The sequence below is a fragment of the Bos indicus genome, chromosome X (assembly GCF_029378745.1).
Source record: "Bos indicus isolate NIAB-ARS_2022 breed Sahiwal x Tharparkar chromosome X, NIAB-ARS_B.indTharparkar_mat_pri_1.0, whole genome shotgun sequence".
Lineage (NCBI taxonomy): Eukaryota > Metazoa > Chordata > Mammalia > Artiodactyla > Bovidae > Bos > Bos indicus.
Window position 1 is genome coordinate 140,418,587 of NC_091789.1, and position 27,127 is coordinate 140,445,713.

At 44.8% G+C, this 27,127-nt stretch overlaps 1 protein-coding gene, 1 long non-coding RNA gene and 1 pseudogene across 4 annotated transcripts in view; 1 reads left to right on the forward strand and 2 right to left on the reverse strand.

Moving 5' to 3' along the window:
- LOC139181273 (uncharacterized) overlaps positions 1-27,127 on the forward strand; it is a 137,989-nt gene that overhangs the window by 88,143 nt on the left and 22,719 nt on the right. Inside the window, exons 6-9 of one of the 2 annotated variants that reach the window (XR_011565279.1) lie at positions 5,666-5,806; positions 12,274-12,507; positions 15,821-16,104; positions 26,594-26,749. This is a non-coding gene — a long non-coding RNA (uncharacterized lncRNA). The remainder of the gene's footprint in view (positions 1-5,665; positions 5,807-12,273; positions 12,508-15,820; positions 16,105-26,593; positions 26,750-27,127) is intronic. The other variant, XR_011565280.1, reaches the window with a different exon arrangement.
- On the reverse strand, positions 2,165-5,317 carry LOC139181272 (melanoma-associated antigen B4-like). 2 transcript variants are annotated; one of them, XM_070784194.1, is made up of 2 exons: positions 5,217-5,317; positions 2,165-4,151 (listed from the first exon to the last, which is right to left on the reverse strand). In XM_070784194.1, exon 2 carries the CDS (start codon positions 4,088-4,090, stop codon positions 3,059-3,061), a length of 1,032 nt encoding a protein of 343 aa, XP_070640295.1. In that variant the 5' UTR covers positions 4,091-4,151; positions 5,217-5,317; the 3' UTR covers positions 2,165-3,058. The 2 variants fall into 2 exon arrangements, with proteins under 2 accessions (XP_070640295.1, XP_070640294.1); XM_070784193.1 differs by having other exon boundaries at positions 5,212-5,311.
- LOC139181202 (melanoma-associated antigen B5-like) lies at positions 23,392-24,596 on the reverse strand (annotated as a pseudogene).

A 27,127-nucleotide genomic window follows, 5' to 3' on the forward strand; every position in this document is an offset into this window, starting at 1 on the left:
CACATCAAGGGTTACCTGAAGCTCCTCTGGAGAAATGACCAGGGGTCCTCTGGGAACTGTTGGGAGGTCTTGAAGTTCCTATTTACCTGAGGACATGTGCTCAGAGTAAGCCCCCCAACTCTCTGAGACCGAATAGAAGAAAGTAGAGGTTGCCTAACTTACCACATCTACCTGTGGTCTCTCAGGACAGAAAGCTGTGACTGGAAATTGAGGCCTTCTGAATGCTGGCTGCACCTGTCCTCAGTCAGGCTCCTAGGAAGACCTGTATTTCCTCCTTCTCTTCACTATTACTGTCCTCTCTCCAGGTCCCCACACTGACTTCCCATCTCCTAACGAGGCCTGTCCTCTCATGCTACAGCCTTAAATTCCCTGAGACCTCCTCAGAGGATGTGAGGGCTGCCAACCTGTGGTCACTCATGGCTGACCCGAGGGGAGGGATTCTATAAAAGTAGTATAGTGTGAGTGGTTCCTTTAGTCCCCATGGTCCTCCATTTGACTCTTGGCATGACCTGGAATTCGTCCTGAGGTTGACCCCTGAGCCCCAACACCTCACCTCCTGAGATGCTCTAAAAAGAAATGTGTGGGGTGCATCATGCCCACATTCCCAAATTTGCCAGTGTGAGGGGTAGAGGGGCAGGGCTGTGTTCTAGGTGCAGTCCCTTTATTCTCACTTGGAGTCAGTAGCTTCCACTCTGTACTGAAGTGAGGCTTCTCCCAGTAGACTAAGGCTCTCACCTCCCTGAGACCACTCCAGAGGAAAGAGAACATTTCAGCCAGAAAGCTTTCTCCTGGGTCTCATAGGACTGATATCAGGGGTGGGCCTCCACACTCTCCCCTGTTCTGGGCTGAGTGGTCCTCTTGCCCCTCATTCAGGGACCTCATCCTCACTCCTGACCAGACCCAGACTGCAGCCTCCACTCACCTGAGGCTGTGCTCCTCAGAACAAAGGCATTACTTTCTTGGAAGTTCTGGATTGGAAGACAGGATGAACCAGATGTGTGCAAAGCTACTGGGGCCTTCTGAGGAGGAGAACATTCTAGGGCCCCCCTCTCTTCTGGAGTCAAGTGGTCCCCCTGTCTTAGATCAGGTTTCTTATCTTGACTTCTAGTAGCAAATGGGAATCCACCCTCTCTACTGGCTGAATCAGCTGGCCTGTGGCCAAGGCTTTTGCCTTCTTGAGACAACAGAAGCAGGCGTGAGAGAGCTACTCCCTGGCTACCCTTGCCTGTTCCTCCGTGCCATCCCCCTTGGTATGGGTGGGGGGGGGTCCACTCATCAGCACCCAGTGTCCTCACTGTAAATCCTATGAAGGCCTGTTAGGATCTCCTACTTGGGCAGAATTGGAGCTGCTGCCAAAAGACCAAGATGCTCAACTCCCTGAAAACCCCTCCACCTTTGCCCTGCAGGAAAGGAAGGCATACCTCAGACAGACTGCTCTCCCCATGGCCACACAAGGCAAGAAGCAGGATATAGTTTGTGGGACCCCTAGTGTCCTAAAATCTTCCCCTTGATAAATATCAGAGGCTGGGACTCTTCCATCCATTGACCTGAGGACACAGTGCTTAAGCTAAGGCTTCTATGTCCCTGAGAATCAAGAAGGATAAATGAGGGCATATTGATCTTTTCAGGGTATCTGACATTGCATGTGTTCATGACCACATTGTCCCTGAGTAGTTTTGTCTTCTTTCATACCATTCATTTATCAGCATTTTCTAAACTTTATTCCAAAACAGTTCTTTGGGACAGGGCCCCATGTATCCAACAAGACACATTTTTTGGAGTGTTTAGAGGAAAAATGAATGAAACAATATGCCTGGCTTAGGCTGGGAGAAGTGACACATTGTGGGCTCTGCACCAATCCAGGTCGGGGGACTAGTCCTAGGAAGGTCACTTCATCAGTTTGTGAACTTGAAAATTTGCAAGTTATCCATGCATAAATGGAGTCTGCTAAATCTGATCCTGCATGAATGCTGGAATGCATGTTCTACATATAAAGCAGTGGCATACTGATTAAGTATTGGTTTGTAATAAGTGGAAGTTATGATTACTATGAACCCCTCAAATACCACCTTCCCATCTGAGTTTACTTTTAATCCAGGAGACAGCAGAGAATATGCAGTGAATTAGGACAAAAGAAACAAATATTCTTAAATGAGCTAAATAAGTCAAAGTATTTTTTTATTTTTACTAAAAGAAAGTTTAAAAGAAAGGTAAACCACAACTTAAAGACTTTTTACTGTATTCTTTTCTCCATTTTCTTTTTGATTCTCAAAAGTTTCTGTGGTCTTCTTTCACATTAGCATGAAAATCACTCTTGCAGTGCTATGTGACCTACTTTCAGATCATAAAGACAATACAGATGGATCCTGAATTTCTTTTATATCTACCAAAACTGTACCTTTAAAACTTTTAAAACAGCAGTGAATATAACAGCAGTATCATTACCAAATTAATACTCTGAGGAAAAACAACCTCTTAGAAGTAAAAATATTGGGGAAAAAAAACAAAAAAACTAAACAAATAATATGTAGAAGTTACTCATGTGAAACAGAAAGAGAAATGTGATCGAAAGAAATGTGATCTAACCCCCACTACCATGCACACTTTAGAAGCTTCACTACTCTTCAAGAAAAGTTCTCTTCTAATGTCATGTTATCTTGTTTGCATTGTGAACAATATATTCAGTACTTTCAGTGTGTTTTACAAATACCCAAACTTTTAAAACATTAAAACAGCTGGAAACTATGATTTATATGATTCATACATATTTGAATTCTTAAGCACAATAAACCTTATCAAAAGTAAGAACATTTGAAAATACTAAACACCTCCTTCACCTCTTTACATTTCTAATTTAAATCATTGTTCATTAGGTATTTCTCATGTGAATACAAGAAAACAGATATATATTTTGTTAAAAGAAACTAGACCTAAACTCGCTTACCATTTAAACTGTAAGATATGGGCTTTGTTCCCTCCACCCCTAAGACTCTGCACTACTTAGGAGGTTGACTGCTCTCTTCCAACACAAAGGGAACAAAGTGCCCTGCCCCCCTCCCTAAATGTGGGAGGAGCTGCAGGACTTGGCCCTGGAAGGGGCACTGGCCTCAGCCATGGTGGGAGCCCTGGCCGCACCTCTCTGCCCTGCTCTCTCCACCTGATCTCTCAGAGCCTCGTCATAAAGGTCTGGGAAGGAACTAGGGACCCTACCATGGAACTTGGCTAGAACCTCCAGTACCTTCATCTTGCTGGTCTCAGCACAAGCTCTTGGGCCCCAAAGGAACTCGTAGCGTGGAAGATCACTATTGGGTACCTGGCGGTAGTTCAGGTACTCCTTCTGCACTAGATCTTTGGTGATGAGCCTTCTGGGCTCCCCAAAGATGCAGTGCCTCCTCCCAGCATAGATCCCCAACATACTGAGGAATTCCCAGATCTCCTCCTCAGTGGCGCGGTTACCATTCATGAAGATGACCCCCAGGAGCACCATGAGGAGACGGGACTTGGGCAGCGCCCCCTCATCACGCCGACAATCGTTTCCCCTGAGGTTGAGCTTCCTGATGAGGGTGTAGATGTTCCCTCTACGGTCGATTTCCTTCATCTCCAGGCCAAAGACCAGCTCCACGCGCTCACGGGCTGTACTGAAGATCTCAGGGAAGTGCTGCCTGTACTTCCTGCTGACGATTTTCATCAGGGCATTCTGTGTGATGGGCTCCTGCTTGGTGTACTTCTCCAGCAGGAACTCCACGAGTTTCCTGGCCTTCCTGGCCAGAGGATCTTTGCGAGTGCTCTGAGTGGAAGGGGCTGCCTGGGAGGCACCTGAACTTTCCTCCTCAGGGCCCTGGGCACCTTCATCAGATCCTGCACATGAAGGCCCTGCATCAGGAGAGCTAGGGGCCATGGCTCCCTGAAGCTCCTGGCCATCGCCAGCAGCAGGGGAGCTCGGGGGAGAACCCTGAGGGACAGAAGAGTGGGAGGAGGGGCACTCCTCCTTTGGGGCTGCAGCAGCACTGGCCTGGGCCTCCTGAGTGTCCCCTTGAACCTCGTGGCGTTTCCTGCGGGCATGGGACTTGCTCTTCTGCCTCTGAGGCATGGTGACAGCAGGTCAGGGACCGCAGGTGGGAGTGCGGGCAGGAAAGCAGGCAGGAAGGCACCTGGAGGAGGGACAAGGACATGCTGTGAGAACCTTCAGCAAGGAGAGTCCTCCCTGGCTTGAATGGAAGCCACCTCTGGGGGATCCTCGAGGCCAGTGCTCTAGGACCCACGGGCTCCTGTTCTCCTGGTCAGCCTATCCCCTGAAACCACTGAGTAGCAAGGCAGAGTGAGACCTGGGGCACAGCAGACAGTCCTGCCTGGGCGTTAAAAGGGGGACCAGTGGGGGCTGGCAGAGGAGGCAGGTCCTCTCAGCTGACATTCAGAGTCAGGATGAAAATTGGTGCGAGACACCCCCATATCGAATGCCCCCTTTCCCGTACCCAGCCCGTTCCCTCTCCTGTCTGAAATTGACGGTGCCACCTTCCCTGTCACCCCAGACGAGGAGAGGAGGGCATACTCAGCCCCCCACTGAAGGGTCCCAGGACCTGCCCTTCTGCTGTCTCGTGGCTGCCCCTTCACAACCAGGCTCCAAGCTCCCCTCTCAGACCGCTGCCCCACTTCCCGATGTTTGGCCGGGGGGTAGCGCTGAGCACAGGGGAGGGTCCTGAGTCGCCTGTTTGTCAGGGAAGATGGCCCTCATCCTGAATCTTCCCGAACCCTGACATCCTCCCTCTACTGACCAGTTGCCAGCCCCTCAGACCAAAGTCCCCTCTTCTTCGAGTGTCCTGTGTCCGAGGTCGCAGTGAGGGAGCCCCCCAGCCTTTACAGCTGCCCGGCGGCTGCCCGGATAATCCGCAGCCAAATGGCGGTGAGTGGGGGTTACACATGGCTGCCGTTCTGGTGTATGGAGACCCTCAGTCCCCCCGGGGGTCCCTCCTTCACTCCACAGGGCTCGTCGCTCTTTCTCTACTGAACGGAGCTGGGGTCCAGCAGAGCCTGACCGAGGCATTCTTTCCCGAGACCCCCTAGGGGTTAGTGGATAGTCTTGGGGCCTGAGAGCTAGGCCGGATCCTCTGGTCTGAGTGCAGGGGTAGGGCGGCCGGAGGCTGTGTGGCCCCCTCTTTTCAGAGGGAAAAGGGAATGGGGGTACAGAGACTTGTCCCTGCACTCGTAACTCACGTCACCTCCGATCTTGACACCCGATGACACTTGGGACTGCTCCCTCTGGCCACCGTCAACGGCAGCTCTCAGAGATAGCGGCACTGTCAAGGATGGCGTCGCTCCCCCAGCATGCTTAGGAGGACGTCACTTCCTGTCATGCGCATCTGGGCTCCAGGAGGACAGCAGGGGCGGGACCTGGACAGGCGGGGTTCCGGGGGAGCTTCTCACAGGATTGGCACATGGACTTTCGCTTGACTCTTAAGGGGTCCTGGGACGTCCCTGTCCTGAACTGTCAGCTGGCTCACTCCATGCCTCTCACTCGTGTCAGCACTCCCAACAGGAAGAATTGGGGAGCCCAAGCCTAACAGCCTTCCTGGAGCCCATAAGACCAACACCGAAGGCTCTCTTGGCCTCTCTCTTCTATAGTAAGCGATGCTCTGTCATTTTCCATGGCTTCCCTTAACCCCTGTAGATTCTGGGCTACGTCCCGTCTGCTGACCTGAGGCCAAGGCCTCATGTTGAAGATGTGAACCCTCGAGTCTCCTGGTATGAAGTGCACATACGTCTCATCTCACCATTTCTACCCGAGGATTCCTGGAAATGGCTGCTACAGGTAAGATGAGCTGAGAGGGAGGGATAGGAGACTGTCTTCTGTGGTGTGGAACCCCTCACATCTCACTCAGAAACTTCATTCATATTGACTGCTGACAGGGCCTGGAAATCCTTCCCTTTCTGGTATAAGTCCACCCCTGTCCCCAACCATGCTCATACAATTCCAGAAGAGTAAGTGAAGGGGCTCCTTAGCCTGACAGTTCTCACTGTGGGCTCTCAGTCGACTGCAGGGTCATTGCTCAAAAGTTCTGAGATGGTCATTTTGTACAATTACTGTGATACTAACTTTTCCGTTTTAGTCCCTGGGTGATAATCTCTTAAGGTGATCATTTAAAAGGGCCAGTTCTCATCGACTAGCATTCCCTGGTGGCTCAGACCATAAAGAATCTGCCTGTGGTGCGGGAGACCTGGGTTCAATCCTTGGGTTGGGAAGACCCCTCTGGAGGAGAACACGGCAACCCACTCTGGAAGTCTTGCCTGGAGTTTCCCCTTGGACAGAGGAGCCTGGTGGGCTACAGTGCATGGGGTCGCAGAGAGTCAGACACAACTGAGTGGCTAAGCACACACACAACAAACTTTGTGCTGGTTATTTCATGATCTGGGCCGTACTGCCACATCCAAGCCAAACTTTGGTGCCCCATGGTCCTGGCGCGGGGCCTCGGAGATGCTGCCTCAGATTCCTTCAGTGAAGCAGTGGAGATTCATGATCCCAGGGCAGAGTGGAAGAATCCAGGGCTCAAGTTAAAAGCCTTTTGCAGCTGATCCTGTTGTCTGCTTCCCTTGCAGCCTGCACATCTGTGCCAGTCTCTTAAGTACTCCCCACTGGGCACACATAGGGTCAAGTTCAGTGGAGACTTACTGTCCATCAGGGATTATTTATGTTTTCACTTTTGTTAATAGTTTTCTTTATTCCTTCCATAAGATTTCCGTGGTTACTTCTGGGTACAAAAAGCAGAAGACAGTGTTTCATTGTGGTCTCAGCTACTCTGAATGTGGTACTAAATCTGTAAAGGAGTTACAGAAATTTGACAGTCTTACAATATCTGTTCTTCATGAGTATACATAACATACTATTCTGTTTGAGCCTTCTTTTTCCTAAGACTCTCAGGAAATTCTTCTTGTTGCCTCCATGAAGACTGTATACATTTTTCTAAAGTTTCTTTGTAGGTAATTTTTTTCTATGGTTGCTTCTGTTTATGGTGTATTTTCTGTTGCTTGGTGTAAGTAACTGTTTGTTCTTCCAGACCAACTGGATGATTTTGCTGCCGTGATCTTTTTTTTATTCCAGATTTTTGAAGTCTCTTACATGTTTGAATATTTCCTGTCCTGTTTTCTAAGATTTTTAGTTCGAGAATCAAGTTATTACTGTGATCTTTTGCTTTTCATTACTTCTGACTTTTATTCATTTGGCATTGTTGTATATAACTCTAGTGGTTATATGTACTTCTCTAGATTTTTTTCCTAGTTTTTAAATTCATAGATTTTTAACAACTATTTTTAATTAGAAGATAATTAAATGGTATGTCAGGTTCTCTTGTATGAAGCAGCTATAAGTATACATATATCTCCTCCCTCATGATCCTCCCTCCCACCCCTGACCTCACCCCTCTAGGTTGTCACAGAGCTGACTCCTTGTGTCACCCAGCAACTTTCCCCTCATGCCTGTCGTCCACATGGTAGTGCATATTTGTCCACGCCACTCTCTCAATTCGTCTCACTGTCTGCTTCCCCCGATGTGTCCACATGCCCGTTCTCTACATCTGTGTCTCCATTCTTGCCCTGAAAATAGATTTATAACTACCCTTTTGTGGCCTTTCTTTCTCATTCTCTTATCAGTATATTTTGCAGATAGAAGTTTTTAATATTAACAAGGTTCAGCTTATTATTTTCTTTCATGGACTGTGCTTTTGGTGTTGTGCCTAAAATCTCATTACCAAACTCAAGTTTTGCCCCCGTGTTATCTTCTAGATTTTCTTGCCTATTGCATATGGCATGTAGAATCCTAGTCCCTGACCAGCAATCAAACCTCTTCCCCCAGCAGTGGAAGTGTTGATTCTTAAACACTGGACTGCCAGGGATGTCCCTGCAATTTTTTATAAATAGCGAGTTTTTCATTTAGGTCTGTGATTCCCTTTGAGTTAATTATTTTGAGAGGTTTAGAGTTTGTATTTGGATTCATTTTTCTTAGATATGGATGTCTAGTTATCCCAGGACTGTAAGTTTCAAAGACTGTCCTTTTCCATTGAATTGCCTTTGCGCCTTTGTTAAAGGTTGGTTGAGTGTTTGGGGTGTCTGTTTCTAGATTTTCTGTTCTGTGGCATTGATCTGTCTATTATTCTGTTAATAGCATACAGTCTTGAGTATTGTAGCTTTAAAGTAAGTTTTGAAATCCAGTAATATCAATTCTCTAACTTTGACTTTTAATATTGACTTCAGTGGGTATTATGGATCATTTCATTTTTGACATAAAATTTAAATTGTTGGCTTCTATCTACAAGCTATCTTGCTGGGATTTTAAACAGAATTGCATTAAGTATCTAGGTTAAGTTGGAAATAAGTGACATCTCAACAATATAGCATCTCCCTATCTATGAACATGGCGTGTCTATTTATATAGATCTTCTTTAATTTTTTTCAGTGCAGTTTATGAGTTTTACTCATGTAAATCTTATACATATTTTTTTAAAGAATTATTCCTAATATATTTTGATGCTAATGTAAATGGTATTAGGTTTTTAATTGCAAGTTCCATCTCTTTATTGGAAAAGAATTGACTATTATGTATTAACTTTATTAATATGTTAATTCTATAGTAGATTAACTTTATTAATATATTAATTATATAGTAGTTATATATTTATAATATGCTAACCTTATTAACATATACTCCTGGCTTATTAATGCCAGGAGTTTTCTTATTGTTGATGATTATAATTCCATTTTTCCCTTTCAAATATCTGTATCTTTTGCTTCCTTCCCATATCTCATTGCATTGACTAGAACTTTCAGTACAGTGTTGAATAGGCATGGTGAGAAGGGATATCCTCACCTTAGTGTGACAGCATCTGTCTTCTCACTATAAAGTATGATGTTTTACCTGTATTTCTTTTCAGATGTTGTATATGAAGCTGAGGAAATGCCTGTCTGTATCTAGTTTGCTGAGAATTTTTATGATGAATGGGTGTTGGATTTTATCAGATGATTTTTTTCCTTCATCTGTTGATCTCATCTTGTGATTATCTTCCTTAGACTATTGTTATTATGATTTATGATTACTGATTTTCAAATGTTGCACATCTGAAATGCATCCTACTTAGATATAGTATGTAATTCCTGCTATGGATTGTTAGGTTTCTTTTCTTATATTTTGTTGGGAATTTGGCTTCTATGTTTATGAGAGATATTTGTGTTCAATTTTTTTCTCTTAATTTCTTCATCTGATTTTGATATTCGAGTGTAATACTCACCTCACAGAAAAGGAATTAGGAGGTGTTCCTTTTGTTTCTATGTTCTGGGAGAAATTGTAGAGAATTGTCATTTCTTCCTTAAATTTTTGTTAGAATTCATCAGTGGAAACATCTGGATCTGTTACTGTCTTTATTGGAAGCTTATGAGTTACAGATTAAATTTCTTTAATAGATACAGACCTATGCCTAGTATCTATTTTTCTTTGTGAAAGTGGTGCTAAGTTGTACCTTCAAGCAGTTTCTCAATGGAACCGTTCCTTTTTGTAGGCACAGAGTTGTTTATAATATTCACTCATTATCCTTTTAATGTCCATGGAATCAGTAGTAATGGCCCCTCCTTCATTTCTACTATTAGTAATTTAATTTGTGTTTTCTCTCTTTGTTCTTGTTTAGCCTGGGGAGAATTTTATCTTCTTTTTATTTTGGATCTTTAAAGAAACTTCTTTGGGTTTTGTTTTTTTCTGCATTACCTTCCTTTTTTCAGTGTCATTGGTTTCCACTTTGATTTATTCTTCCTCTGCTTTTTCTTTTCTTTCACAAGTTTACTAGTATAGAAGCTTAAGTTATTAATTGTAGGGGTTTTTTTTTGTTATAGGCACTCAATGCTGTGTATACCTCTACTGATTTTGCTGTATCACACACCTTCTGATAAGCTGTAATTTTGTTTTCATTTTTTAAAAATATTTTAAAATTGCTCATTAGATTTTCTCTTTGGGTCATGTGTTATTTAGATGTTTATTGTTTAGTCTGAAAATCATCTTTAATTTTCCTGCTGTCTTTTTGATATCAATTTCTAGTTTATTTCCATCACACTTTTCTTGTAATCGTGAGGGGTTTTTGTTTTGTTTTGTTTTTGATCTTTGTTTTAAATAGACACTCTCAGTAAAGGAAGATGAGGGGCTTATGTCAGATGTTGGCTGGAACAGATTCCTTTGGTAGCCTTGAACTTTTCTAAACAGGAACTCAGGGGTAGCCGAGTTGTCGTAGTACGTGGCCTTAGGTTGCTGCTAGAAGCCATGCTAGAGGTCAGTCAAGGTTCTTAATGTAGAGGTTTGGACAGAGTTGTTCATGCCAATAGTTTTTGCAGTTCTCTGTTCCTAACCTCAGCTTGCAGTTCCAGGACACATTGCCCTTTTTATAGGTAAAGTCTGCTTGAGATCCCCAGAAGGGAGGGGATCACCCACAGTGTAAGGTCAGGGTGTGGTGAGTTATGCCAAAAATCTAGAGAAGGATGCAGAGTCCCCCAGTTTTGGCCCCTGATGCAGTTCTGGTTCCGGGACCACACTGGGATTAAGCTCGAGGACTTACAGAGAAGAAACTCACCCAGTCAAGTCCCTGATTATTTGTTTGGTCTTAATTTGAACATCATGCAGTCTTCTCGGTTAAACTTCTCACCTCAAAATGGGTAGAGCCATAGAGGAAATGACAAAGACTGAGAGGAGAAAAGTCTTGGCCTCAGCAGGTGCCTTCACCATTGGAAATTCTGTGTCTACCAGGCCTAAGACAGTATCAACTGCCACTCAAGTGTTCTTTGGGTATGCACAGCCTGGGCGTACTCCTCACAGCTCTTAATTGAGAGGAGCCATGACACAGTGAGCTGACCCAGATCTTGCCCTGTGGGTCATGGAAAGAGAACAAAGCAGAGAGTGACAGCAAGCAAATTTTCATGGGAGAGATAGAGCAAAAGTCAGGGGTCTCCAGCCAGCAGTTTGGGCAAGACCACTGGAGTTCACCGTGGCAGCAGTCCTAGTCACGGTACCAAATATGTCACTGGTGAAAAGAGATTTCCTCAGTGCTTGCTCTTGCAAAGAAAGGGAAGGACTCTGGACTAGTGCACATCAGGGGACTTGTCTGATGAAGGTCACTTTATCAGTCTTGTGAACTTGAGACAATTGCAAGTTATCCATCTATAAATGGAGTCTGCTAAATCCTATCCTGCATGAATGCTGGAATGCATGTACTACATATAAAGCAGAGTCATACTGAATAAGAAACACGGGTCTTTAACTTAATGGAAGTTATGATTATTATGAACATCCAAAATACCACCTTCCTATCTGAGGTTATTTTTATCCAGTAGATAGCAGAGACTATGCAGTGCACTGGGACAAAAGAAATAAATACTCTTAAATGAGCCAAATTAAGGCAAAGTACATTTTATTTTTAACAAAAAAATGGTTAGAGGAAATAAGGCAAACTACAAATTAACAGCTTTTTCCTTTATATTTGCTTAATTGCTTTTTGGTTTCTCAATATTTTCTGTGGTCATGTTTCACATTACCATGAAAATCTCTCTTTCAGCAACATATTACCTACTTCCAGATCATAAAGACAATACAAATGGTTCATGAATTTCTTTTCAGTTCAGTTCAGTTCAGTCACTCAGTCGTGTCAAACTCTTTGCGACCCCATGAATCACAGCACACCAGGCCTCCCTGTCCATCACCAACTCCCGGAGTTCACTCAGACTCATATCCATTGAGTCAGCGATGGCATCCAGCCATCTCATCCTCTGTCGTCCCTTTCTCCTCCTGCCCCCAATCCCTCCCAGCATCAGAGTCTTTTCCAGTGAGTCAACTCTTTGCATCAGGTGGCCAAATTACTGGAGTTTCAGCTTTAGCATCATTCCTTCCAAAGAAATCCCAGGGCTGATCTCCTTTAGAATGGACTGGTTGGATCTCCACACAGTCCAAGGGATTCTCAAGAGTCTTCTCCAGCACCACAGTTCAAAAGCATCAATTCTTCAGTGCTCTGCTTTCCTCATAGTCCAGCTCTCACATCCATACATGACCACAGGAAAAACCATAGCCTTGACTAGATGGACCTTTTTTGGCAAAGTAATGTCTCTGCTTTTCAATATGCTATCTAGGTTGGTCATAACTTTTCTTCCGAGGAGTAAGCGTCTTTTAATTCATGGCTGCAGTCACCATCTGCAGTGATTTTGGAGCCCAGAGAAATAAAGTCTGACTCTGTTTCCACTGTTTCCCCATTTATTTCCCAGGAAGTGATGGGACCAGATGCCATGATCTTCGTTTTCTGAATGTTGAGTTTTAAGCCAACTTTTTCACTCTCCTCTTTCACCTTCAGCAAGAGGCATTTTAGTTCCTCTTCACTTTCTGCCATCAGGGTGGTGTCATCTGCATATCTGAGGTTATTGATATTTCTCCCAGCAATCTTGATTCCAGCTTGTGCTTCTTCCAGCCCAGCGTTTCTCATGAGGTACTCTGCATATAAGGTAATAAGTAAATAAGCAGGTTGACAATATACAGCCTTGACGTACTCCTTTTCCTATTTGGAACCAGTCTGTTGTTCCATGTCCATTCTAACTGTTGCTTCATGACCTGCATACAAATTTCTCAAGAGGCATGTCAGGTTTCTTTTACATCTACCAAAACCGTAACTTTAAAATCCTAAAACAGCAATAAATAAAACTGGAATGTCATTACCAAATCAGTATTCTGAAGAAAAGGAATCTGGTTGAAGTAAAAATATTTGATAAAAATGAAACAAATAATTTGCAGAAGTTACCAGTTTAAATCAGGAAGAAAATAGAGATCTAAACTTGGTTTGCTTGACCCCTACTAACCTGCACTATCTAGGAGCTTGACTACTCTTTGAGAAAACTTTGTTCCAGTGTCATCTTACCTTGTTTAGATGGTGAACAACATATTCAATATGTTCATTGTGTTTTACATATACCCAACCTGTGGCTTTCAAAACTTTAAAACAGCAAACAATGTGATTTATATGATTAATACATTTGTATTCTGAAGCACAGTAAAACTTATGAAAAGTAATTAACATTTGAAAATACTGAACTCCTCCCTCATCTCCTTAATCTAATCAACTTTCACTGGATATTTCTCCTATGTATAAAGGAAAAATGATATATATTTTTAAAAAATGAGTTGTACGTAAACTCCCTTACTACATAAAACAGTAAAGAACATACAAGTTTTGTTCCCTCCACCCTACTACTCTGTACTGTTTAGGATCTTGACAGCTGTGTTCCAACACAAAAGGGAAGAAAGTGTCTGGGCCTCCCTCCCTAGATGTGGGAGGAGCTGTAGGACTTGGCCCTGGAAGGGGCACTGGCTTCAGCCATTGTTGGAGCCCTGGCCGTGCCTCTCAGCCCTGATCTCTGCGCCTGATCTCTCAGAGCCTCGTCATAGAGGTCTGGGAAGGAAGTCCAGATGGTATCGTGGATCTTGGCCAGCACCTCCAACACCTTCATCTTATTGGTTTCAAACAAGCTCTCGGGCCCCACAGGAACTCCTAGTGTGGAGGATCGCCATTGGGCACCTGTCGGTACTTCAGGTACTTCTTCTGCATCAGATCTTTGGTGATGAGCCTTCTGGGCTCCCCAGAGATCCAGTGCCTCCTCCCAGTATAGACCCCCAACACACTGAGGAATTCCCTGACCTCCTCCCTGCTGGAGAGGTTACCCTTCATGAAGATAATGCCCAGGAGCACCATGAGGAAACCAGACTTGGGAAGACCCCCCCTCATCACTCAGACCTTCATCGCCCCTGAGGTTGAGCTTGTTGATGAGGGTGTAGATGTTCCTGCTATGGTCAACTTCCGTCAGCTCAAGGCCAAATACCAGCTCCATGTGCTTAGAAGCTCTCGTGAGGATCTCAGGGATGTGCTGCCTATACTTGCTGCCAATGACCTTCAGCAGGGCGTGCTGCGAGATGGGCTCCTTCTTGGTGTACTTCTCCAGCAGGAACTCCAGCAGCATGCTGGCCTTCCTGGTCAGAGGATCTATGCAAGGGCTCTGAGTGGCAGGGGCTGCCTGGGAGGCACCTGCACTTTCCTCTTCTGGGCCCTGGGCACCTTCATCAGATCCTGCACAGGAAGGCCATGCATCAGGAGAGCTAGGGGCCATGGCTCCCTGAAGCTCCTGGTGATCTCCAGTAGCAGGGGAGCTCGGGGCAGAACCCTGAGGGACAGAAGAGGGGGAGGAGGGGCACTCCTCTTTGGGGGCTACAGCAGCACTGAACTGGGCCTCCTGGGGACAATGAGTGTCCCCCTGGACCTGGTGGCATTTCACATGGGCATGGTACTTGTTCCTGTGCCTCTGAGGCATGGTGACACAGGTTATGGATCACAGACGCATGCAGCAGGGTGGCAGGCAAGGAGGGCACCTAGAGGAAGGACAAGCAGATGTTGTGAGCAACTGCAGTGAGGAGATTCCTGGCCGGCTTGAACCAAAGCCGCCTCTGAGGGGTCCTTGAAGCCAGTGCTCTAGGACCCACAAGTCTTGTGTTTTCCTGGTGAGCTCCTTTCTTGAGACGACTGAGTAGGAAGTGAGAGTGATCGCTGGGGCACAGTCAGACAGACCTGCCTGGGCTTTAGAGGGAGGCCTGTGGGGGCTGGCAGGGGAGGCAGATCCTTTCAGTTCACATTTCAGAGTCATGATGAAAACTGGGGAAAGACTCCCTCATATCCCCTGCCCCCAAACCCACCCAACCTGTTCCCTCTCTTGCTTTGAAGTTGACGCTGCCACCTTCCCTGTCACCCCAGACGATGAGAGGAGGGAATGTTCAGGACTCCAATGAAGGGAGCCAGGACCCACCTTCTGCTGTCTCGAGGCTGCCCCTTCACAACCAAGCTGCAACCTCCCCTGACAGACCACCGCCCCCATCCCCGTGTTTGGCTGGGAGGAAGTGCTGGCCACAGGGGAGGGTCCTGAGTCGGCCATGTGATGGGAAGGATGGTCATTACCCTGACTCCTCCCGAGCCCTGACATCCTCCCTCTGCTGACCTGCTGCCAGCCCTTCGGAACGAGGTCCCCTCTTCCCCGAGTGTCCCGTGTCAGTGATGGCAGTCAGGGAGCCCCTCAGCCTTTAGAACTGCCCAGATGCTGACCAGTTGCTTTCTGGCCAAGTCACGCTGGGTAAGGGGTTAGGCGTGGCCACCAATCTGGGGTGTGGAGACACTCAGTCCTCCCGCAGGTTCCTCCTTTACTCCACAGAATCCCGGACTTCCCTCTACTGAACAGAGCCAGGGTCCAGCAACCCCGCACCCAGATCCACCACCCCTGCACCCAGGTTATGTCCCGAGAATCCACGTGCGTAGCCGATGGACATGGGACCTAAGAGCCAGGTCTGAGCCTCTGGGCGTAGAGTAGGTGCAGGGTTGCCGGGGGGCTGTGAAGTCCCCTCTTTTCGAATGGAAAAGGTGTTGGGAGTGCCAGGGCATATCTTTGTACCTATCCAGTGCACTTGTAACTCATGTCACCTCCGACTTGGACCCCTGATGAGACCTCAGACTCTTCCCTCTGGTCACAGCTACAGCAGCTCTCAAAGATAGCAGCCCTCTCAAAGATGGCATGGCACCCCAGCATGGATAGGGGGCTGTCACTTCCTATCATGTGCATCTGGGCTCCAGGAGGACAGCAGGGGCGGGGCCTGGGTGGGCGGGGTTCTGGGGGAGTTTCCGGCAAGAGGGGGGATGTGGTCCCTTCTTCGACTCATAGTGGGTCCTGGGATGTCCCTGCTGATCTCAGTCAACTGGCCTCACTCCTTGCCTCTCACTTCTCTCAGTAAACCAAGCAGGAAGAATTTGGGAGTCCGAGCCTGACAGCCTTCCTGGAGCTGCTGAGGCAGACAGTGAGGGCACTCTGGGGCTCCTTCTTGTGTGCTGAGTGATCCTCTCTGTCCTCTATCCCTGCCTTCCTCTGACCATAATGCTGCTTTATGTCCCGTCTGCTGACCTGAGGGCAAGACCTCACCTGGAAGATGTCAAATCCACAGACGCCTGGTGAGAAGTGCACCGGCATCTCATCTGGACGATTCTGCCTAAGGCTTCCTGGAAATGGCTGCTGCAGGTAAGATAAGCGAGAGGGAAGGATGGGTGAATGCTGTCTGTGGTGTGAAATCCCTCACATCTCACTCAGGATCTTCATATTGACTGCAGGCGGAGCCTGGAAACCCTTCCCTTTCTGGTATAAAACGACCCCTGTCCCCAACCATGCCCCACACAATCCCAGCAGAGAAAGTGAAGGGGCTCCTTAGCCTGACGGTTCTCACTGCGGGCTCTTAGTCGACTGCAGGGGCATTGCTTGAAAGTTCTGAGATGAATTTCAGTCCTTTTGTACAATTACTGTGATACAGGCTTTTCTCTTTTAGTGCACGTGTGACAGTCTCTTAAGCTCATCATTTACAAGGGCCAGTTGTCGTCCACTAACAAAGTTTGTGCTGGTTATTGCATGACCTCTGGGCCATACTGCCATGTCCATCCCAAACGTTGGTGCCCCATGATCCTGGCATGGGGCTCTGAGATGCTGCCTCAGGTTCCTTCAGTGAAGCAGTGAAGGTTCATGGTCCCACGGCCCAGTGGAAGAATCAACCGCTCCAGTTTAAAGCCTTTTCCATCTGATCCTGTTGTCTGTTTCCTTTGTGGCCTGCACACCTGTGTCAGCTTCAGAGTACTCCCCGACCTGGGCACTCGTTGGGTCAAGTTCAAAGGAGACTTATTGTTCCTCAGGGATTATTTAGTTTTGTGTTCTTGCTTTTGTTAGTAGTTGTCTTTATTCCTTGTATAATTTTCCATGGTTTGTTCTGGGTACAGGAAACAGCTGCCCACGTGTGACTCAGCTACTCTGGATGTGGTACTAAATCTGTAAAGGATTTAAGGAAATCAACAGTCTTACAATATGTCCTCAGGAATACACAAAAGATACTCTTCTGTTTGAGACTTCTTTTTCCTGAGGCACTCAGGAAATTCTTCTTGTTGCCTTCGTGTAGACTGCATACATTTTTCTAAGGTTTCTTTGTAACTACATTTTTCGTATTGTTGCTTTCACTTATGGTGTGTTTTCTATTATATGGTTTGAGTATTGTCGATTCTTCCAGACCATTCTCTTGATTTTGCTGTGTTGGTCATTTTATGCCAGATTTCTGAAGTTAGTTATATGTGTCAATGTTTTCTGTGCCTGTTTCCTAAGAATTTAATTTGAGGATCACATTCTTACTGTGATACTTTGTTTTTCATTATTGCTGACTTTTATTCATTTTGCATTGGTGCATGTAACTCCGTACTGGCTATGTGTTCTTATCCATATTTTTTCTAGTTTTTAAATTAGTGGACTTTTAAAAGTTGTTTTAATCGACAGATCCTTGCTTTATAATGTTGTGTTGTTTCTGCTATACAACAGGATGAATCAGCTCTCCTATACATATTCCTCCTGCCTGATGAGACTTCCTCCCACCCCCTCATCTCACCCCTCTAGGCTGTCACACAGCACCAGGCTGAGCTCCCTGTACTATATAGCAATTTCCCGCCAGCTATCTTTTGTACACATGGGACTCTATATTTGTCAGTGGCAGGCTCTCAATTCGTCCTACACACGCCTTCCCTTGCTGTGTCCACAGGTCCATTCTCCACATCTGTGTCACTATTCCTGCCCTTCAAATAGGTTCGTGAGTACCATTCCTACTTTCCATGTATATGCGTTAATGTACGTTACTTTTCTGTTTCTAAATTACTTCGCTCTGTAAACAGGGTCTAGGTGCATCCAACTCACTACAAGTGACGTAAATTAGTTCCTTTTTATGGCTAATATTCCATTGTATGTGGCTACCACAACTTCGTTATCCAGTCATCGGTCAGTTGAAGTCTGCTTTGCTTCCACGTCCTGTCTATTGTAAGCAGTGCTGCAGTGAACACTGGATACAGGTGTCTTTTCAACTCTTCTTTTCTCAGTGTATATGCCCAGTATTTCTATTGCTGGGTCATATGGTAGTTTTAATTCTAGTTTTAAAGGAATCTCCCCAGTGTTCGCCACAGTGGCTATATCAATTTCCATTCCCACCTTTTCTCTAAACTCTCCCCAGCATTTACTGCTTGTACAATTTTTGATGATGGCTATTCTGACCTGTATGAGGTGACACCTCATTGTAATTTTGATGTGCATTTCTCTCATGATGAGTGATGTAGCTCCTCTTTTCATGTGTTTATGAGTTTGTTGCCCCTCTGTATTTCTTTTTTAAAATAACAGATTTAGGACTGGAGGAAATTCACCAGATAGAACAGAGAGGTCCCATACAGCCACTCTCTTCCTCCACTTGGTATCTTCTATTATTAACATCTTGTATTGGTTCAATGGATACAAGTTCATTTTTTACAGTTGATCAACTAATGTCAATATGTTATTATTAACTATTGTCCATTGTTTACAATACATTTTACTTTTTTTGTTTTACAGTTCTTTAGTGTTTGACAGATGCATGATAGTATCAACTCAGCTCTTTGTGAATGCCCTGTGGATCTCCCATGCTCCATCTGTTCATCCCTCAAAACCTCACTTGGAACCCCTGACAACTACTGAACGTTTTACTCTTTCTAAAGATTTGCATTTTCCAGACTGTAACACTGATGGACTCATACAGTATGTAGGCTTTTTGTACTGGCTCCTTCTACTAATCAATGTACTTTGAATTTTCTCTATAACTTGTTACGGTTTGAAATGTTTTCTTCCAGGACTGAATAGCATTCCATGTACCTTACTGTAGTTTGTTTACCCACTCGTGTACTGAAGGTCATCTTTGGTGATTTCAGTTTTTGGCAGCTATGACTTATTCTGCTATTAAAATTTGGTTGAAGGTTTTTGGATGGGCTTAAGGTTTTGGCTCTTTTGAGTAAATACCTTAACGCTCATTTGCTAGATCATATGATAAGACTATATTTAGCTTCAAAGAACTTGTCAGACAGTTTTGAAAGTATCAGTATCACTGCATTCCCTTTAGCAATGAATTCATTTTCAGGTAGTTTGCCTGTTTCCTCTTCATTTATTTGGACTTCTGTGTTTCTGGTTTGTTCCTTCATTTGTGTAGTATTTCTTTTCCTTTTTAATTATTATTATTATTATTATTTTAATTATCATGATTGAGGTCTCCTTTTCCCAGGCTTCAAGGTTGAATTCTTTCTTCCTTTTTGTTTCTGCCCTCTAAGGTTGTTCCAGTGGTTTGTGTAAGCTTCTTATAGAATGAGATTTGTGCTGAGTTTTTGTTTGTTTGTTTGCTTTTTCCTCTGATGGGCAAGGCTGAGTAAGGTGGTATTTCTGTCTGCCGATGATCGGGTTTGTATTTTTGTTGTCTTTGTGGTTTAGATGAGGCGTCCTGCACAGGGTGCTATCAGTGGTTTGGTGATGCCGGGTCTTGTATTCCTGTGGTTTCCTTTGTGTCAGTTCTCACTATTTGATATCCTAGGGTTAGTTCTCTGCTAGTCTAGGATCTTGGAGCCAGTGGATCCACTCTAAAGGCTCAGGGCTTGACCTTGAGTTTTGCGTGGGTCTATACATTCTTTTCTGCTGGTCATGTACTCCTGTCCACTTTCAGCTGGTACTCTGCATGAACTTCTGTGTCTGAAGGTGTATTCCTGATGTATCTGTGGAGAGAGATGTATTCCACATCCACCAACTCCTCTTGCCATTTTGTTCCTCCTGGGGAAGATTCGTGAGAGTCCCTTGGACTTCAAGGAGATCTAACCAGTCAATTCTAAAGCACATCACTCCTGAATATTCATTGGAAGGACTGATGCTGAAGCTGAAACGCCAGTATTTTGGCGACCTGATGTGAAGAACTGACTCATTGGAAAAGACACTGATGCTGGGAAAGATGGAAGGCAGGAAGAGAAGGGGGTGACAGAGGATGAAATGGTTGGCATCACCTACTCAGTGGACATGAGTTTGAGCAAGCTCTGGGAATAGGTGATGCACAGGGAAGCCTGGCGTGCTGCAGACCATGGGGTTGCAAAGAGTCAGACACGACCGAGAGACTGAACAGAACAGATGAATCATCAAAATATTCTTGTCATTCCTATATTTTCTGGATGAGTTGAAGCCTTCCCTTGCTGCAAGGCTGATTCCCTTATGGTGGCAAAGAAGTGTGAGAAAATGTGTTCTCTGCTTGGTTTAGCAAGTGTGATCCAGGCACACATTTCCCTGGGCAAATTATACAAGCTTTAACCAAAACCTTGCAGGCTTCTTGAAATTATCATTGTCCCTATGAGCCACAAACTTCAGGGAGGATTGACAGAAACAATACAAAAACTGGACTCTGGCAATATAAGAATTAGGAACATAGGGCTTAATGAATTACAAATATGATAATTTTCCTGATTTTTTTGAAAGATTACTGTCTTTTAAAAATCTTTCATTTTCTAGATATAAGGAAATTTTTTAACACAGCAATTTGATAAATTGTACCTTTGTCATTAGAATTGAAACATTAATTTTTCTCTCCCTACCATATCACTCCAGAAATTAGAAATTCTCAGTGTTCTTCTTTTCTTAGGAAAATTGTTATTTTTCAAAAGTTCAGTGAGAATCTGTTCTTGTAGCGGGACACAAGTGGAAACATTGATTACACTGCCGAGACTTTGACTGGAATGTCATATTTGACAGACACAGGTAGACTTGGATATGACCAGATAACTTGAGGAAACTAAGGTTAACCATAGGGAGCCATAAAAACCCTTTGGAAAAACAGCCTGGGACCTTGCTGACAGAATTCCCATCAGCCTTACCAGGTGAGTAATGAAGATCACTTCTGGCAGGCACAGGAACTTTAGGATGTATTGGGGACTTCAGGAAGAGAGGAATTCATCCAGATCTCTAGGTTTGACAACAAGTCTTTGCTGTGGCTTCCTAGCCTCAAGAGGCTATTAAAATTTCCTTCTGGAGACTCCTTATGAACCATTCCAGCAAAGCAGATTTAAAAGCGCCTATTGGCAAATTGTTATTCTTACTGTACTTAGATAAATAATCAGGCCAAGTTTATTGAATTTAGACTTCCTTTGCAAACAAATTAGGTCTTAGTTTTCCTGTCTTCAGTAGAAATGAGGGAGATGATAGACATAAAAAATTGGTTCGATAGAAAGTGTACTACACATGTGTGGGTATTAGGTTCTAGTGGTATTACATTTCCTTGAAGTTTTATTATTTACCTGCAAACTGGGTTGGATCCTGAATTTTTCTAGTGTCCACCCGTATCTAGCTGCAAGTTTCTTACTAAAATTCCCTATTTCTCCCATCCTTTTGATGTGTCTGTGGGAAGACGGTAAGCTCCAAGCGATACACCTCTGCCATCTTGATCCACTCACTCTCCCATTCTTTTGACTTGAATCACTGAGAACTAACATTGCCATTTTCCTGAAGTCCTGCAACGTGAAGCTAGATGACTTGATGCAAAGATCAGAGAAATTGTCACAACACCTTATGTTCAAATAGACTTCATGCCTGTTGCTGTATGAGCCACTCAGAAAGTTAACCTGATCACCCAGAGATATTGCTAACTGTGATAGAGACATTTCAAACTGCAATAGTTGCTTTGATCCTGACACCTAGAAAACCTCTTGACAGACTACTCCCTGGGCTCAGAAACTGGTTTATAACCAGCTCCAATCATTACTGTCTGCTTTTCTTTTGTTTCCTTAGAAATGCCTCTTATTAATAACTACCTGATACCGCTTGCACCCTAGCCCTAGCTTTGGGAGCCCACCTGCATCACCACCTATTGAAATGAGATACCACTCTTTAAATGAACTGACCTGTTCTCAGAATTATGCAACTGCTGCCATGAAATGGAGGACTCCACTAATCCATTCTCTCTCTCCACAGTGACCAGATCAGCTTTTACCATGTGAGACTTGCAGGCAAGTTTCAGAAGAGGGACCTGCCAAGGCTTAGGGCACTCTGCCCCCAAGTATACCACAGTGGCATATTGATTATTTTGAACTCAAGCTACTTAAGAAACATCCAAGGAGGGACATTCCACCGCCCCCTGATATCTGCCTCCCTGAGAGCAGGAAATACATCTCATATGAAGGATGTACTGCCTGCATCTGGAGGCAGAGAGAAACTCTTCTAAGCAGAAATAGACAGTTCAAGCAGAGAAGCCTGTATACACACACCTTGTTAAGTCTTTCATTTACTACCCTGGGTACAGATTCAGTTTAGATTCCTTACTAGTTGAGTACCTAAAACCTAAGTTGATTTGTCCTGTCGATTCCTCACAAATTGTTTTGTTGTCCACAAAATAAAGAAGCTGCCTGCTTTGCCCACTTCTTAGGTCCCATTTCTATGACACTTCTTGTGCACGTGAATTGCAGTTTGTCTCTTTTTCTCCTGTTACCCTGTCTTGTGTCAAGTTTACTAGTAGTCTAACCACAAGAATTCAAAAGGGGTAAAGGGAGGAATGTCCTTCTTCCCTAAACACCTCAAGGGAGTTCACCCTTACATCTCAGAAACTCCCTGGAGACGATGTGTGTAGAATACCAGTCTGTGCACTGGAATCTCCTACATTGAGATTTCTGTCTGTTAGGGGCCAAATTGTGTCCCCTCCACAAATGCATATTGAAGGCATAACTCGGAGTACTTCAGAATGCAACTGTAGTTAGAAATAAGGTCTTTAAAGCGATGGTTGAGTTAAAATGAAGTCATTAGGATGGGCCATAACCCAGTGTGACTATAAGAAGAAATTGAGACACAAAAGGAGGCACCAGGGATATATGCACTGAAAAGGAATGCCAAGTGAAGAGGGTGGCCACCCGGCAGCCAAGGGGAGAGGCCTCAGGGTAAACCAGCCCTCATCTTGGACTTGCAGCCTCTAGAACTCTGAGAAAATAAATTTCCGTTATTTCAGCCACCCATTCTGTGGGGTTTTGTTGTGGAAAGCCTAACAAATCAGTACGTTACCCCAGGTAGAGATTTCTTCCTGGATAGTCTTTTTACTTTCCTGCCATTCCTAAAGGCTATCTCAAGATCTTGCTTATGTGATTGCAGCTCCTTGTTTCTAAAGTTGATGGGCATAGGGGAGGTCTTGATCTTAGCCTCACCAGAACTAGCATAGAGCCTTTCAAAGAGCAGATGCTCAAAAAATAAGTGAAGACAGTAAGAGGTCTAACTTGTTAAGATTTAATACCTTCTGCATCTTTCAAGAAGCATATCGAGGTATAAATTATTTAATTTTACAAAACAGAAGACAGAAAAGATGGAGAACAATCAAGGTTGATCATGTTTTGAAATTTTTTTCATTTTATTTTTTCATTCCATTGTCCCAGCAGTATTATTGTGGGATTGCTTCCCATTTCGGCAAAAGTCCCTATTTTGATGTCAAATTTTCTTATCTGGATGATTTTTTAAGTCTTGGTCTTCAATAGGGGTGGGAGAAGCTGCTGGACGTGGCCGTGGAACATGCCTGGTGGTGCCAGGCCTGGCTGGAACTGTGGCTCGAGCTCTCTCCTCCTCATCTTGCAAAGCTTCTTCATATTGTGATGAGAAGGCACTGGGGACTGTATCATTGACTTTTGCCAAAAATTCCAAGACTTTCATTTTGCTGGTTTCAGCATGGGCTCGTGGGCCCCACAGGAACTCATAACGTGGAGGATCGCTGTTGGCAACCTGGCGGTACTCCAGGTACTTCATCGTCACAAAGTCTTTGGTGATGAGCTTCCTGGGCTCTCCGTAGATGAAGTGTTTTCTCCCAGCATATACTCGCATCATATTCAAGAATTTCCAGATATCTTCCTCAGCGGCACAGTTGCCCTTCACGAAGACCACACCCAGAACTGTCATCAAGAGACCGGTCTTAGGTAAGCCCCTACCATCCCACACTCTCCCATTGTTGGGCAGGTTCAGTTTGCTGACAAGGTCATAGGAGTGGGTGGTTGAATCGACTTCCTTCAAGTCAACTGCAAAGACAGCCTCGTGTTCAGAGGCTCTCTTGAGAATCTCGGCAAATCGGTTATGGTATCTTGGGTGGATAATCTTCACCATGTTTTCCTTCATGATGGGCTGCTTCATTTTATATTTATGCAGAAGAACTGTTCCAACAAACTTGTCATGCTGTTCAGAGTATCACTGTAGGTGTTCTTGGTAGAAGATGAGACATCGGAGGAACCCGAATCTTCCTCATCTTGACTGGTATCTTCTTCATCAGATTTTGTGTCAGAAGTAGTTGAAAAAGTGCTGGTAGTAGATGGGGCTTCTGAAGACCCCTGGGAAGTGCTATTTGACACAGTAGCTGATGAGCTCTGTAAATTATCTTCTAAAAGAGAAGAGGTAGAGAGAAGCTCTTCCATTACTGCAGCAGGCTGAACTCCCTTTTGACTCTGGGGCTCATATCGGGCCTGGTGGCATTTCTCATGGATGCAGAGCTTATGATTCTGACCCCGAGGCATGATGACTGCACTGGGGGACAATGATTAGAAGTGTGAGTAGGAGGGTAGGTGATAAGGGCACACAGGAAGACAAAGGTTGTGTGTGAAGCTGCAGCAGGGAAATACCACCTTGATTATCAGGAAGGCTACATTTGTGGTTTTCTTGAGGGCACTGTTCTGAAAACCCCCAGGGTTCCTATTCTCCTAATCAGCTGTCCTTTGGGAAACATATTGAAGGAAATTAAAGTGATCTTTAGGCTTCATCCTGCTACCCCTGCCTCAGGCACGCTGGGGTGACAGAAAGGGCTGGTAGCCTCCTACACAGAGGCATCTGTTATTTCACATTCAAGACCACCACCCAACTAGTGGCCAGTCATAGGACCCATTCCCTCTGCTGTTCTCTAGTTGGCATCACAAAGCTCCCTGGGATTTCTGAGAAATGAAGAGGTCCTCAGCTTATCACCCCTGTCAGTAGTTATCACCCAGTACTGAGTGCTCAGGGGGAAGTTTTCTGTCCTGGCCTCTGGAGTCCTCAACATGAATTAAGAGTGCTTCCTTTGGTTCCCCATAGGGCCTGGTGTCCCCACCCCTTTCTTGGAATAGTATCTGCACCTTCATACTAAGGGTTTCATTTCCTACACACCTGATATAAATAAATTTTGGTGGAGCTTCAGCTTGATAGCTCTGCCCTGGTTCTTCAAGGGCTACAAGGAACAGGGCTGGATTCATTATCACTTCTTTTTATTGGTAGATGATCCCTCAGTCCTTGCTTTCGCCTCTGTTGTGGCCTAAAAGTCTACCCTCCCTTGGGTCCACCCCGTCTACTACTATACTTTCTTATAGTAGGGCAAGCATCTCCATGAGACCCCTAGGAAAAAGTAGGATTCTCCTCATCCGTCCATACCTGTCCTTGGTCTTCTGAGGCACAGAGGATGAGATGAATCAGATGGTTATGGGGTGTGTGGTTCCCTTCGTCTTCAGGGTATTCAGTTGGTTTCTGGAACACCTGGAAATAATCTCACTGCTGGCCCTAGGCTATACCCCTTGGACCATGTCCCAACCCCACTTGTGACTTCATAGAAGGAAATGGGCATGTCATGTCAACAATGAGCAGGTATCCCAGGGATGCCAGGAAGGGCAGGGTTCTGTGCAGTTTCCTCAGAGTTCTGAGGTCAGAGGGTTTTGTAAGTCCAAAGCTTGACTCCTGGCAGGGTGTGGGGCTCCTTTCTCTTTTTACATAAGGGAGCTCTCTCAGACTAAGGTCCTCACTCCCTGTGGTGCCAGAGAGGGAAAATCTGGGAATGACTAATGTTCAGAAAGAGGAAGTGACCCAAGATTGGCCTCATCCTGGAGGAGTGGCACAGTATGGGCTCTGGAGGAATTCAGTGCTGGGGTTCAGTCCAGCTCCTATCATTTATGAGCTTTGAATTTGAGCTTATTTATTCCAGCTTCTTCATCTGCAAATTGTGTTTGGACGAGTCTATAGTGTAGGACCACAGACATGTGTGATGTATGTAAATCACCTGGCACAGTATGAGACAAGCTTTGGTACTTTGAATGAATGGCAGTTATTACAAAGGTGATTTTGACCCCGAATGATAACAGACTTCCATCACATAATTTTATTTCCAGGCTAGATAATATGCAACTCCAAACAATAATCAAACCCACATCAGCACTAATGCTCCCAAGCAAGTAAAACTAAGCAGTATTTCCCTATTTGAGCACCTGTTTTAATATGAGTTTGGGGTTGTCTTCTCCACATGGATGTAAGGACAAGTTCATTTGTCTCAAGGACCAGCAACTTCCCTCTCAGGTGCTTGTTTTTGTCCAAACCACCCCTAATTTAATCCCACTGACAGTAAAAATTGAGCCCTCCCTTAAAGTTTGCCAAATTACACTAAACAACCTAATTAAACTGCCCATTTAACAGAGCAAGTTCTGGTGCTCCCATCCCAGAAAAAGAGAGACAGTCCAGTGATGTCTTGGCATTTCGCTTCAGTGGGTATCACCCTTATTTCTCAGAAACTCTCTGGACAGCTTTTGATGAAAATGTGTATTTTGAGTGTTCACTTGCCCTGCCTCAAGTGCACAGGGCCCCTTCCATTCCCTATGGTTTTCGGATATCCCCAGATAATGGTGAACATGTGGTTTAGATATATTCCAGGTTTACAGACTCACCTCTGAGAACCATCATATGAGTGTCTGGCATCACTCCCACAGCTTCATCTAGCCCATCATGCATCTGGACTGAAAATGACCTCCCACCGAGGAACTAGACGTTTCCCAAGACCCAATGCCGCCTTAATCAGGTAACTTCGACTTGCTTGCTCTCATCTGGAACCTCCTCTTCCACACCTCCCCCATTTAAATTTATGATTTGTTTATTCCTTAGAGTTAGCTCACCACCTTCCTTATATGGGACCTGCTGCTAGCCTCAAAATTCCATGGGCAGTGGCTTGGGCTTCATTTTCTTACCCACCCAGTACTATAAGACAGCCTTCTAAACAGAAGATGGTCAATTAATTTGGGAGAAAAGGAAATAATGAGCAAAGATTCTCTTTTATTATGATTTAAGTGTCATACAGTTTGAATAAACTAAGCAAATCTAGGTCCATGTTATTAACTTTTATAAGGAAAGAGGACAGATAAGAAGACAAAGAATAAACCAGCGTTTACTCTGAAAGCTC

Bases quoted from the DNA above. Each gene is read 5' to 3' on its own strand.
- LOC139181272 (XM_070784194.1), bottom strand. From the start codon at position 4,090: ATGCCTCAGAGGCAGAAGAGCAAGTCCCATGCCCGCAGGAAACGCCAC.